At 47.4% G+C, this 14,402-nt stretch overlaps 1 protein-coding gene across 1 annotated transcript; it reads left to right on the top strand.

Moving 5' to 3' along the window:
* The first annotated feature begins 1,879 nt into the window (after positions 1 to 1,879).
* Positions 1,880 to 14,194, top strand: c7h12orf56 (chromosome 7 C12orf56 homolog). The gene is made up of 13 exons (XM_084702105.1): positions 1,880 to 2,343; positions 5,293 to 5,482; positions 6,819 to 6,897; positions 9,343 to 9,739; positions 10,324 to 10,409; positions 10,601 to 10,745; positions 10,858 to 10,964; positions 11,321 to 11,410; positions 11,841 to 11,955; positions 12,205 to 12,303; positions 12,809 to 12,889; positions 13,253 to 13,431; positions 13,721 to 14,194. Exons 1-13 carry the CDS (start codon positions 2,080 to 2,082, stop codon positions 13,830 to 13,832), a joined length of 1,944 nt encoding a protein of 647 aa, XP_084558231.1. The 5' UTR covers positions 1,880 to 2,079; the 3' UTR covers positions 13,833 to 14,194.
* Positions 14,195 to 14,402: the final 208 nt, after the last annotated feature.

Genomic DNA, 14,402 nt, shown 5'->3' with positions numbered 1-14,402 from the left:
TCATGGTGGCGTGTCTCAAGAGCATGATCCGAGCACTCTGGCGACAGAGTCCGGCCCACACCGGGGGAGACGCTACACCCGTCCGGAGACGCGCCGTTTGGAACGTCCTGATGGTCTTGGTCCCGAGCGTTGTGGCGTACGGTCCAGTCGTTGCCATGATAATACCGTTATTGTTAATCCAATATGGACGAATCAATAAAGGCTTCAACGCCTGTTTCCTCATCAAACTTTTGCTTTCCCTCCCCAACTTTGCCGTGTATATTGGACCCATGTTTTACATGATGAAAGCTAAACAGGCCATCTGTGCTTGGAGGGTCGGGGAGAGGAACACATAGTGAACGGTCAGGGCGGGAAAATCAAGTCAGGCTTTTGTTTATTTGTTTATTGTTTATTCGCATTTATACAATGATTAAAACAATATAAAGATACAAGAGAAGAAAGCAAAAAGCATGCAGGTGGGGCCAGAAACCTATGTGGTTTTTTGTGGGTCCCACCCCAGAGACTCAATAGTCAATATTATACATTAATCGAACTAAACAAAATTTTCCAAGATAAACAATTGAGATAAATCGAAATGTTACCATACATGTCTATATGAATTGTAAGTCAATAACACGTGTAAAACAAAAGTGAAGACACAAGAGAATTGTTGAAATTTTACCATAAAATATAAAATGAAACTCATTTTATATCATTGAACATAAAAAATATGTGATCGATACTAAATATATTTAACAACTTGCAAAAGAAAGAAGAAATTAGTCAAAATGATGCATAGGAGTGTTTACATGTATTTTAGGTAGTCTAAAAGTCAAAGAAAAGCAGAAAGCCAAAACAAGGAAAACAAACCAGAAAAACAAACAAATCAGGTGAAAGTAGTGCTTGGATGTTCTATGAAATCTATTTTTATACGTTTTTTGAAAAACGGGGAATGACAAGCAAGATTGTTGCAGTTGAGTTAGATTATTGCATATGGTGGGGCCTCTAAACATTATTGTATGTTGTTTTTGACTAGATTTTGTCATGATTGGTCTTAACATTCTGGTGTCTTGTATAATGGTGGTGAATATCTGAGTTGAAGTTAAAAATACTTTTGTAATGTTGAGGTAGGTCAGCGCTATCATGGACAATCTTATGGACAAATGAGGCCGTTTGAAATGGATTAATATCAAATGCATTCATAACATTTAAACCATGGAACAGAGCTGCTGTGTGTGCTGTAAATGAGGCATTTGCTGCAATTTGTACAAAGCGCTTTTGTAGAAGATAAAGAGGTCTGATGGATGTTGTGTATGTGCTAGCCCATTTTATATTGCAATAAGTTAGATAAGGATAAATAAAACTGTAATAAAGAATCATTAATATTGGTTTTGACTTTCCTTATGATGCCAATATTTTGGGATATTTTTTTACAAACAAAATCAATTTGTTTTTTCCAAGAAAGTTTCTCAGGCTATGACTGAGTAATTTGTAATTTCTCTGTTATGGTGTATTAGGACTGAAGGGTTTTCATTTGACTTGCGCATATCGTTTTGTGAATACTAAACTCAGTGTGAATACTCACTTCAGTCTAACATTAAACATTTAACACTATCGTCATTTTCGTTTTTGAATGGGCTCGATGTGTTTGACATGTTTTGGGGTACATTGCAAGTAATATAGGCTGTGATAGACAATGTTCTCTTGTCTGAATATCTCTGACCACTGGATGCCGCTGTATGACAACAGTGCCCAAGAACTGCATCAATGGCACCTATGCGTGACAGCGATAGACACCGACATCCTTGAAGTAAGACAGGAGGGGAAGACTGTCAGCCAATCAGGGGCTAGCTTAACACCTGGCCAATGAGGCCAAACTCTTGAAGGGAGCGAAGGATGGTGTTATCTATCAACGCGCCGGGCACACTGGCCACACCGCCGACAGACACCTCCAAGCATAGATGCAGCCTAATGCCCGTTACTTTTCCCGAAAGACAAACATAGGGTTATATACCACGAATGTTGTAACTGGTAACCTTCAAGAAAGTGTCTCTAGCTGGCTCATGATCCTCTGATGACAGTGACAGGTGCGCACCGTTCATGCCCGTGCCCATGGCCCGGACAGGCGCGGGAAATCTGCTGTGCAAGCGGAACAGTAAACTGGACTCTTTCCTCAAGAGGAACACTGACCACGGGGTGTATGAGCGAATCCGTGCTTACGAGCCGTGCGTGGTGATCTCCGAGACCGTCAACAAGGTGTTTATGCATGTGGTTCTGAGTGATGACTGCGTTTACCTGGCGGAGTACCCTCCGCGCACCCTGACGGTAGCCGTCAACTTCAGCCACATCAGGGAGATCGTGCTGGTAAGTTTGAATGACTGCAACTATGCGGGAAATGATTGAAGCAAACGTAATGCATCACACGCATACACTACACCACGTTTATCCATAAACAATCCTACACGAACCAGTTGGAGTGACAGGAGGAGCGCTGTCCTGTGCCCTGTTTGCCCCGGCCTGGCCAGCGGATATATCCGCGACGTGCTGACCGCCTGTCTGGCTTCCAGCTCTCTAATAATAGGCGGGAGGACACTCGGCTGATCCTGTCTATTTAAAACCAAAATAAACTGCTTATGCTAGGCTTCTCCTGGCAGCTTGGTCTCCCTGTTGATTTATCCAGCCAGGACCCCCGACTATCTCCAACCTCGGGCCTTTAACATGGAGTCCTATAGGCTCGTAGAGGAAGTCAAACACAGCCTGGAAGGTTGACAGAGGTCAGAGGCTCTAATCCCACCTGTAGGTGTGTGCAGGTGCAGGTGCAAGTATGTGGGCATGTTTTAATGTGATCTAAAGTGATCTCCTTTGGTGATCCACAGGGGATGAAAGAGTAGACTGGGGATGATCACCGTGGGTCAAGAACCAGGGGTCGGGGGTCAGGTCACGGATCATTATCGTCCCCGAACTACAAACACGGCTGCCTTTAAACTGTCGCGTGTCGGGATTTTCTGTCATTTTCTTGTGACTTTCCCCCGAAAAAGAGCATTTCAAATGAATGAAGGAAGTGTAGAGGGACCTCTCCTTCACTATCTGCAGAATATCGGAACAGACCTTAAAATTGCTGCTTGGTTTCCTGTAACCTTCCTGGTCACATTCTTTCAGTATTAAAGGAAAGTGACACGTCTTCTCTTGACAAAAGTTGCATGTGGAAGTGTGCCTTGCCCAGATAGGGTCGATCTTGCTCAAACTTCAAAACATCTGATTTGCCATTTGAGCTCAGCAGAGATGTGTGCCAATGTCCCCAATTGAGGGCAGTTGCTATGCTTGAATGGTGTCCTGATCTAAAAAATTTAAAAAAAGGCTTCTTTCAAGGAAACAAAACATTTGCCTGTCAAAAGTTTGGAAACACCTAGTCTTTTCTTGTTTAGACACATGCATATTCTTATTTTTTATATGCAACAAACTATGTTTACTTTGACCAACAGGTACAGATATTGGTACAAAAAGCGTAATTTTAATGAAACGGTCACCCTAGGCAATATTTGGACTACATGCCAATGCCAATTCATTATAGACATGTAGGTTAAATGCCTTACAGACTGTGATTGATTGATTGAGAGATTGAAATTATGCATTAAAAACTATGAAAAAAGTAGAGCACGCGTCTCTCAAAAATGATAAAAGGCTAGGTGTTTACAAACTTTTGAAACACACTGTAAATGAGACACACTAGTCTGTGCTGTACCAGATAGCAAACCTTCGGCAACATGACTCACTGTTAGGTAAATATCCTGAATTAGCCAGTTGAAAAACCCGAATGTGTAAGACCTTGGCTAGGTGGAGCAGCTAACTTTGTTAGCATCCAGAGATTTACCTGGTTATGTCACTTGTACTTTCTGAGTCTTTGTTATTTCTCTCATGCGGAAGCTCATACCTAGCCTGGCTTTGCCCTCCTACGTACTCCCGCTCAATTTTTCATTTTGCTTCTGCACTAGGTCTGGCCATGAGGTACGTATGTCAGATGTCTCCGGTTAATTTTCTACCGGACAATCAGCGATCAGAGGAAGTGGCTGAGAACGATGATGTTGTAGTTCCGTAATGGCGGCAGAGAAAGATGCGAGCAAAGCCATTCGTTCTGTTGTGGCAACGCTGCCGAATATCCATGAGTGAAAGCCTATGCAAAAACAAGTTTTGCTGAGTTTTGTTGGTGGTCATGATGTTGAGGCCCTCCTTCCCACGGGGTTGGGAAACAGTTTGATTTTCCAGCTACGGCAGCTAGCTCTGTTACAGTAGTGGTGAAGGAATTGGCTAAGGCGAACGCTAGCAATTGGTTATGGCAGATCAGAGTGGCTCTGTGCAGATCCAATAGTTTTAAACTCTAACAGAGTACCCGCCTACAAAGAAGTCAACGCTTGTCAATGGAGCGAGCCCAGACTCTCTGTACATTTCATTTGAGAGTCTGGTTAGGACCAGGCTAGCTCATACCGTCTGCTTCGGGTGTTTAAGATCCTTTTGGAATCTCTGTCTCTTTCTTCTTTAAGCCTTAATTTTATATTTGGCTAATGGAAGCCACATATTTAATTTATAAACAAAGTCAGTGTCCACTACTGTATAATCCTCCACTCCAAGCTCACACACACACATACACTCACTCCACGCCAACAGACAGAATATGAACCTTCATTCCTTACTTCATATGAGTTCCTCCTCTCCACCAACATCAGTCAGCCTGTTAGCCTGCCAACCAGACAAACCGGCAACCAGACAGACAGACAGACAGACAGTCAGACAGACGGCCAGCCAACCTAACAACAAGCCAAACAGCCAACCAGACAGCCAGTCAAGCATCAAACCAACCAACTAGCCAGCAATCCAACCAGTCAGTCAGTCCGAAAACTATCCAGTCAGCCAGCCAGTAAGTAATGAGAGCCGTCTGTTTCCTGTGAAGGGAGCCAGTGGGACCCGAGAGGAAGCCACAGCAGCTGGAGCTGTGGTGCTCCTCTATGTCCTCTGAGACCAGAGGGACCACTGTACTACTATGCCTGTGTGTGTGGTTGTGGTTGTGGTTGTGGCTCCTCCTCAGGGACTTGATGTCCAGCCAGGCAGTGGTACAGTAGTGTGTCAGTGCTATTTCTTTTCTATCTGTCTGCCATTGGTCTGTCTGCTTGCCTGTTTGTCTGTATGTGTGTGTGTGTGTGTGTGTGTGTGTGTATGGAGTAGTCTTCTCACTCCTGTGTATGTGTGTGCTATTCCATAGTTTTAGTTATATGACAAATGATATCACAATAACCGCCCCCAATTTGACTTCCTGTCCAGGTCAACGATCTACCTGACTTCCTGTCTGGGCGGGACCGAGAGCGCTCACAACACATACGCATCGTCTACGCCACCGAAAAGCATAGTGGGAAGAGACATGGGCGGATGAGAGAAAAGGGGCCGGGTGAATTCCAGCCCAGCCCCGCCCCACCGACTCACAGGCACTCTTTGACCGTGTCTCCGTCGCTGAGTAAGAACCACTTCCTAGCCCCCTGTCGGTTCCCTCCTTTATTTTCCTTTACTGTGTGATCTGGTGGTTGCCAGGGTACAAACCTTTAGCCTGTAGCATGAATGACCTTGTAAAAGGTGTTATTTGTCTGTGCGCGTACGTGTGAGAGAGAGACAGACACTGGTGGCTTCTGGAATCGTCCGCTGTAGGTGTGTCTGTTTGGTGTTTACTTGTGTGACTGCCCACCACCTCCTGGGAGACTCGGGTGTCATAACTCCCTGTAATCCTGTCAGCGTCCTGCTTCCCTCATCCCCTCGCCTCCTCATCCCCTCGCTGGCTCGCTCGCCCGGCAGCAGATCACCGACGCTCGAAGCCAGAATCTTTCTTGAAATCCTTTTTCTTTCTCGTTCTCGTCCCTTCCTGTTCTTTCTGTCTCCCTTCTCTCAGTGTAAACAATACTGGGCACACGTTATGGGTGGCACCCAGTGAGGGGGTTGAGCTGGATAAAGGGTCGTCTATTGGAAACGGGTTGTTTTGTATTTGAGTCGGACGTTCGAAACCCTGGAACGATGCCAGTGTTAGCAGAGATGACATCTGTGGCACCGGTATAAATTCTACACGTGCCAGGCTAGGAGCTTACCTGTGTGTGTTTGTTATTGTGTGTGTTTGTGTGTGATGCTCTCTCTCTCACGCGCACACACACACACACACACATACATACAGGAATCTCTAATGGGGAGGTGTGTGTGGGAACGGAAGACAGTTAACTCTATATCACCTGGTAGTGGAATCCTCTCTGACACATATTATAGATTGGTGCTACATTCCATTAGTCCTACGAGCATATACACACACTCACATATTCTTCCTCTCTTTCTCCTCTGTGCCATTGCGACTTCCCTCCTTCTTTCTCTCTGTCCCCCCTACCCCTTTTTCTCGGTCCACTTCGTCATTTGTCACAGTGTGTACCACCCACTGTAGAGTGTATGCCATTTCAATCTAAATGACACTCGACTGCCTCCCAATAAAGTGAGTTCACACTGTCATCACCATCTCTCTCTCTCTCTCTTTCTCTTTCTCTGTATCTCTCTCTCCCCCCATCTCTCTCTCTCTCTCTCTCTCTCTCTCTCTCTCTCTCTCTCTCTCTCTCTCTCTCTCTCTCTCTCTCTCTCTCTCCCCCCATCTCTCTCTCTCTCTCTCTCTCTCTCTCTCTCTCTCTCTCTCTCTCTCTCTCTCTCTCTCTCTCTCTCTTTCTCTCTTGCTCTCTCTCTCTCTCTCTCTCTCTCTCTCTCTCTCTCTCTCTCTCTCTCTCTCTCTCTCTCTCTCTAACACACTCTACCCCACCCCCCCTCCCCAGGAGTTGGAGGCGTCGTCCTGTCGGCCCACGCACCCCCCCCAGGGACTGACGTCTGGGAGCTCCCCCCCATCCAGTGGAGGTGAAAGACCGTCGCCATGCACACCCGTGCACACACCCTGCTCTACTCCCGACCATCTCCGTACAGCTTTCTAATGACTGGCTTGTCAGACCTGTCTTGCTGAGTTCTTATCTCTGCCTGGCAGACTGAACCTATATGCAACCGAATTGTCAACACACACACACACACACACACAAACACACACACACCATCCTCCCTGATGGCACCCCTGGCCAACATACTTGGATAAATAGGCTAACGAAAGACCTTTGTCTGTCATCCTCATGGCTCCTAGGCTAGTGTTACGTTACGCAGAAGCGCAATCTGATGGGACAGTTGGCATCTTCTATGTTTTTTGGCGGACACAGGAACTAAACTAAATCGACAGATCCAACAGGGACGTATGGTTTTTAGCCCTTACTGTTGAACACAGAATGGATCCATTTAGCTGTAAAAGTTGACCTACCTTCAAGGGAAGGTCTATAAGGGAGACGCCTAGTTGCACAATAGCTAGGCATTTTTAGATGTATGCTTATACAGTCCTTGTGGATGGTTTATGGTTAAGGCAACTGATTAAGCCCTGCAAGACTACCAACAACTATGTTTAGGCCAATTACTGGTTAGCACTGCTGTTCGGCTGTCCGCCTTTCTCTTTATTCTGTGTGTATGTCTGGGTATGCAGAAACAGTTGCTAAGAAACGGAATAGACTGTCCCATGTTAGAACAGAAAGTGCACACAGTGGAGAAGTAGCTGTCTATTGTCTTATGAAGAGGTGGACTGAGGCAGTGTCGTTGCAGTATCTGAGCTAAGATAAGCTCCCTATAGGCATGTACGGTAGCAGCTACGGTGAAAACGGGAATCTATTTTTCAAAACCCTGTTGGAAAATACATCTTTGTATCTACAAACATTCTCCGTCGCACCTCTGCTCTCTTTCCCTCCATTATTCTTCCTTTCCCTCCCTTTCTCTAACTTACCCTCCCTTTCCTCTACAATCTTAAAAGGAATACGGTTTGTTTGTAATCGTTATTTTTACAGGGAAGCGTACACAGGTGTGTCTTTCACATCTATATTTTCCTGATTCCTATGAGAGGGGAATGTGAGGAGAGGAGAGAAGAGGAACATGCTGTAGATAGGGAGGGAGGAAGCGAGAAGCACAGAGTGCGGGGTGGATGACAGACTGGGTAGAGGGAGATATGGAAAAGAAGAAGGGAGAAACCAAAGCGTTGATGAAAAGTTACTCAGGAAAGGACCTATCTAGCAGAGTAGCTCAAGCTAATTAGCTGTTCTAACAGGCTATTGAGTTGTTTGCTAGCCAGCAGTTTAGCTAAAGTCAGCTAACAACCTGGCACAAAATTAGGGGAGATGCTAGCTCAGAGTAGCTAACATTAGCAAACCGTAAGAGGCTTGTGAGGTAACACCTACACAGCTAGCTGACCTTAGATACTCGCCAGCTCAAGTTGCTTATAACAATTTAATGCTGTCCAGAGGAGAGAGTTTCATCTCATGTTCGCTGCTTCTGAAGACATACAGCAGCAGCACACACATGCAGGCCATGCATTCTTAAATACATTCATTACACACCACAAACCATCAGATTCTCAATTACATCCCACTTCACAGAATTCATTGAGCTCTACAGAAAGTCTTCAGAGTGTATGTGTGTGTGTGTGGCATTGTGTGCTATATAACTAGCTTGTGCAACCAATATACACAGACACAAAGTGCATAGATACCACAGGAAGTGGGAGGGGTCTATTGGCGTCATTTGCCCGTTGCTAGGGTACAGAAGCCCCTCAATGTAATAAAACACCTATTAAAAGGTTCTGTTTGCCTCAGAATGGTGTGTGTGCCTTGGGGTGTCGTTATCTCTCCTGGGAGGTCATTAACACACACATACAAAAGTTGTGTGACAGACAAGGCATGGACTGGAACACATACTGCACACACAAACCAGAGGGTACAAATGAGGGGAAGTGAGAAGAGTACGAGGCCCTTGAGTAATACCATTATGTACACAGACTGTGTGTTTGTGTGTGTGTGTGTGACAGCAGTCACATATATAGTGTGGCCAAGATGTGGCAAAGGCACAGGCATAACGGTCTGACAGCTTTTTTCCATTGAGGCTCATGGCAGATCAGCACTCTACAGAAAGATCCCCCTCTTCCGTTTTCCCTGAGCTTTGGAGAAAGGGGCAAGGCAGGGGAAAGAGAGAGAGAGAGAAACCATGTTCTTGTTCCAACCCAGAATTAGAGGTTTGGCAGTCTTTGCCAGGTCAACTCCAACTGCCACCCCCCCCCCCCCCTCTCATTCCTTCCTCCTTCCTTTCCCATCCCTTCTTCCCATCTGCCCTCACACACTGCCCTCTGCTGGAGTTCCAGAGAATAACTTCCTTGAGTGGGACAAAAACGTAACAAGTGTGTGTGTGTGTGAATGTACTTACTGTTGCCTGTGTCTTTCTCGTCAGGAACAACGAGGGCGAGGAGGAGGAGGAGGAAGAGAGGCTCCCCATGTTGAGGATCAACCGCTCTGCCTCCTGCCCCAACCCCGAAACCCTGGGCCTCCACATGGCCCCGCCCAGGCTCCTCCCCCAACCCCCCTCCCCAGTCCTCTCCCTGCCCTCCCCTCACTCGCCCCTGTCCCCCGAACCCCCCCCTCCGGCGGGCCGGTCGGAGCCCGCCCCCGCTCCCAGGAGGAGGAGGAGGGGCTCGGTGCTGGCCCGTCTGATGAAGAAGGGGCGGGCGCCGGGGGGGGGAGAGAGGAACGAGGAGGGAGGCAGGGAGGCCGAGCTGCACCTCTATTCGGTGTCCCCCACCTCGCGGATCTACCTCCACCTACAGAGCTCCTGGAGCAGCTACATCATAGTGAGGGAGGGTCGTCCGGCTCACTTTCTCCCTCCTCACCTTTCTCCTTCTCTCTCTCCTCACCTCTCTCCTTCTCTCTCTCCTCATCTCTCTCCTTCTCTCCCTCCTCACCTTTCTCCTTCTCTCTCTCCTCATCTCTCTCCTTCTCTCCCTCCTCACCTTTCTCCTTCTCTCTCTCCTCATCTCTCTCCTTCTCTCCCTCCTCACCTTTCTCCTTCTCTCTCTCCTCATCTCTCTCCTCACCTCTCTCCTTCTCTCCCTCTCCTATTCTCTTTCTCTCTCCTCATCTCTCTCCTTCTCTCCCTCCTCACCTTTCTCCTTCTCTCTCTCCTCATCTCTCTCCTCACCTCTCTCCTTCTCTCCCTCTCCTATTCTCTTTCTCTCTCCTCATCTCTCTCCTTCTCTCCCTCCTATTCTCTTTCTCTCTTTATGGTCCAGTCGCAACGTTGTCAGTCTTGTTCCCAGTCTTGTTCCCAGTTGGTCTGTCTTTGTTCGGTTTGTTTGTGTGTTTGTTAAAGACATCTATAATGGTTTGTGTGTGTGTGTGTGTGTGTCTGTTAATGTGTTGCATGTTTTGTTTTCAGAGATCAACATTGCTACTAGACCCTCTCTACCGAAAACGATGTGGCGCCTCCGCTAACGGCACCCCACAGATACAGCCCACCATTAGGTACTTTGACACACACACACTCACACACACATTTGCAGACAAAGAAAACTTGACTTCTTTTGAAAAGATTTAACGTTTTTGCGTGTCATTTTTGTTCTTTTTATATATTTTTTTTATTGACATATATGTGTGTATGTGTGTATGTATGTATGTGTGTGTGTGTGTGTGTGTGTGTGTGTGTGTGTGTGTAGCTGGGAGCGCACAGCTCACCTGTTTCGTCAGCTGAGTGGGGAGCTAGTCCAGGAAGGCGTCAGCCTGGAGTGCCGGTACCTGCTGCTCCAGGAGCTGTGCACCGCGGCGCACCGCAACACCACCCTCCGCAAGCTCTTCTGGAGGGTAAGACACTGTCATGTGTGCACGCGTGTGTGAGTCTGTGTGTGTGTCTTGAAAATGGGTTTCAACATGTGCGTGTTAGCTTTTTTTTTGCTGTGTGTGTGTGTGTGTGTAGTCCAGCGACCTGTGTCCGTTCCTGGTCAGAACGCTAGAAGAATCGCTTCGAAGCTGCCAGGCACCTGATGCAAAACGTAGAGGAGGACACACCGCCGATCAGCTGCTGTGAGTATACAGTGTGCGTGGGTGTGTCACCTGGTCTAACCTCCGGAATCTTCCTTTGTACAAACCAGGATCCTCTGGGTTCTGTATGGATTTAAGCTGGGGATTTTTTACACAACCAGATTACTGGTGGCTATCCTTAGTTGACACACATACACACACACACACACACACACTCACACACACACGCGTGCACACACTCACATATGTGGAGGTTAAGTCATGAGTTGTGAGTCAATCCTTCCGCATATTAAGCTCTTTGGTGTTTACAAACCGACCTAGTCCTTTCTCTTTTTCCCATTCCCCCATTTCTGCTTGTTGGTCCTGGTCCCTTTCTGCTTGTTGGTCCTGTTCCCCAGGCTGTGCACCCTCATCATCCAAACCCTGGCTTTGATGTTCAGAGAAACTGAGATCGAGCCAGCTCGCCTCAACATGCTTACAGCCAAACAGTGAGTACATGTTCTCTCCTCCTCATTCCCTACTTCTCCTCTACCGTCTCTCTCTATGTATGTGAGAATGTAGATTTGTACGTTCTGAAAGCAAAACTATGAGCACGGCCCCATATGCGCATGTCTTTTTTGTACCACATGGTGGTGCACGTGGGTGTTTGCATGTGCTTATATTCTACTGTGTGTGTGTGTTTGTGAGAGAGAGAGAGAGAGAGAGAGAGAGAGAGAGAGAGAGACATAGAGAGAGAGAGAGAGAGAGAGAGAGAGAGAAATATAGGAAGAGAGGGAGCCTCATCTCTCTCTCTCTCTCTCTCTCTCTCTCTCTCTCTCTCTCTCTCTCTCTCTCTCTCTCTCTCTCTCTCTCTCTCTCTCTCTCTCTCTCGGAGATGTCACGTGTCAAGATGACATGTGTGTATGTATTGCCCTGCAGGGGTGCTTTGCCTGCTAGGCTGCTGCTAGCAATGGTGTGTGAGCCTGTGCTCCCACCCCAGGAAGCAGCACATAGCCCCCCAGACCTGAGGCAAGACCCCCCCGCACACACAAAGGTAGGGATTGGCTGGGCGGGCATTGAATGGGTCGTACGCTCAATTGTACACACTCCATATTTGCAGGGTTTCATATATTCCTTTCATATTTTCAATGAACAAGAATGTGTATACAGAATGTTGTGCCGTATGAAAGTACTGTATGTTGGTAGATAGATACGGACACTCAAAAACGAAACGCGTGTTTGTGCGCAGGGGTGCTTTTTGTCATGGTTCACGTGTGATATCTGTAAACGTTTTCTTCCACAGTGTGTTTCTCAGCTGCAGGACCTGTTAGCCGAGTATCTGGATGCCGCCTGCTCTCTACTGTTTGAGCTGGTGGTGCTGTGTCAAGAGGAGAGCGCCGCGGTAAACCCTGACCCCCGACCCCTGACCCCTCCCGGGCACAAACATCCCCAAGAACACCACACAATGCTGGGAGAATCACTCCTACTCAGCTCCAGTGGATCTTATGATACGTCACCATTGCTAGTGCACTGCCCGTTTCGATGAAATACTTGAGTGATCTGGCAAACCGGGTGGGTCTCGGAGTGTACCCTGCCACAGAGAAGGATATAGGAGTGGTCAATGGCTCCATAGTTTAGTGTAGCTCAACATGGCTTATATATATTTTTTCTCCCAAACCTCCCATCCAAACATATTCGACGCTGCACGTCCTTGGGTCCTGAGCAATTCCCCCGTCAAATTTTTACTTTATACAGTGCTCGGTTCTCTAGATTATCCAGCTACAGACAGACAGACAGACAGACAGACAGACAGACAGACAGACAGACAGACATGGGAATTCCTGCCTTTCAAGGTAGTTGAATCTATGGACACCCGTGATGGAGGATGTGGATGTGTGTTGCTGCAGGCCAGCCGGACGTTGAGATGTCTGGGGCATTTCCTCACTGTGGGATGGATCCTGAAGGTTCTCCAGCCTCATCCAGCCTTGGTACATCCACTCTCTACATCCACTCTCCTCCCCTCAGTCACATCACATCCAATATATATATATATATATTAGAATATATTCTTATATAAATATATAAGAATATATATATATATATAAGATTAGGATTATTTATCTAATTCTCTGTACAGATTCAGCCTACTGTGAAACCCGGAAGCTCTTTCGGGAGCTGTTGAGATTCTCAAAAGACATGTTTCATAGTGAATAACCCGTCTCTCAGAAATCAGACCTTAATAGTTTTCGTATTTATTATCATGGACACTATTACACGCTGCCAAACAGTCATGACTGCACAGTCAAATATCAAGTCCCGTACCCTAAGCCTTTACTAAATCTCGTCTCCAGAGGTCCTTCATGGCCTTCCAGGCCCAGCAGGTGGTCCTGGTTCTGTCTGGCCCCCAGGCCCCTCTAAGCCCAGCCCAGGCCGCTCTGGTGTACCAGCGCTGCAGGGTCCTGCTGGCCTGTCTCCAGTACAGCTCCCCACTGGGCCTGTACCTCCGCACCGAGTATCGGGAGGAGTTCCGGTGAGAGGAGCCCGCTCCATCCATCCACACTCCTGGCTCCTGGCTCAGGCTTGCTTTTCACTGTTTCTGGAGACTGGAAACCAGTTACTTGACGTGATTGAGTGTATTGTGCCGTGTGGCTTTCTTCCACGTGTTTCTTCATTGGACCATGAGCTGTTGAGTTCATCCCGGCTCCACTGAATAACAGAACGTATCATGATGAACAGTGCGGTCATACCCCATGTTGGCCACTAGGCGGCAATGCCCCCTTTCAATGTACTACTTGTCTTAGCGTGTTCTTCTTCTACAGGTATTACGTGAAGGTGTCCTGTTTGGAGGAGAAACTGCCATCCCACTACCCCATCAGTCAGCCGGCCCAACGCCTTGTATCCCAGCTGCTGGTACTCATCCTGCAGAACTGACGAATCCTGAAGCACCCTCTGGAGACACGCGTGCTCACACACACTGATATATATATATAATATGTAGACGTGTACAAAGACAACACACACGCCTGTGCGGCATGTTGACTTATCCTCCTATGTGTTAGCAGGAGCTGTTCCAGCTAGCGTATAGTACCAGCTAGCGTATGGTACCAGTTAGCGTATGGTACCAGTTAGTGTATGGTACCAGTTAGTGTATGGTACCAGCTAGCGTATGGTACCAGCTAGTGTATGGTACCAGTTAGTGTATGGTACCAGCTAGCGTATGTTCTCCATCACTCTGAGAGGCACTGGGGAAAGCCCACTGGGACAGTGTGCTTTGGTGTGGACGTGCAGTGGGGCGGGTGTGAGGGGAGGGGTGTGGGAGGGGGAGGGCGAGGGGTGTGGGAGGGGTGTGGGAGGGGACGGGGGGGGGGGTTCACACAAATGCCATTCCATGGTATCTGTGACTTATTCTGGACCGGAGTGATGACTTTTCACATCTCTTCTGCACAAGGCCTTGTCTTGTTCTCAGGTAAATGATGTCATGTAATGGCGAATACAGGGACT

This window comes from Hypomesus nipponensis, chromosome 7, assembly GCF_054491055.1.
Source record: "Hypomesus nipponensis isolate SF chromosome 7, ASM5449105v1, whole genome shotgun sequence".
NCBI lineage: Eukaryota > Metazoa > Chordata > Actinopteri > Osmeriformes > Osmeridae > Hypomesus > Hypomesus nipponensis.
Note: the sequence above shows the minus strand (reverse complement) of the source record. Positions and strands in the feature narration are given on the sequence as shown.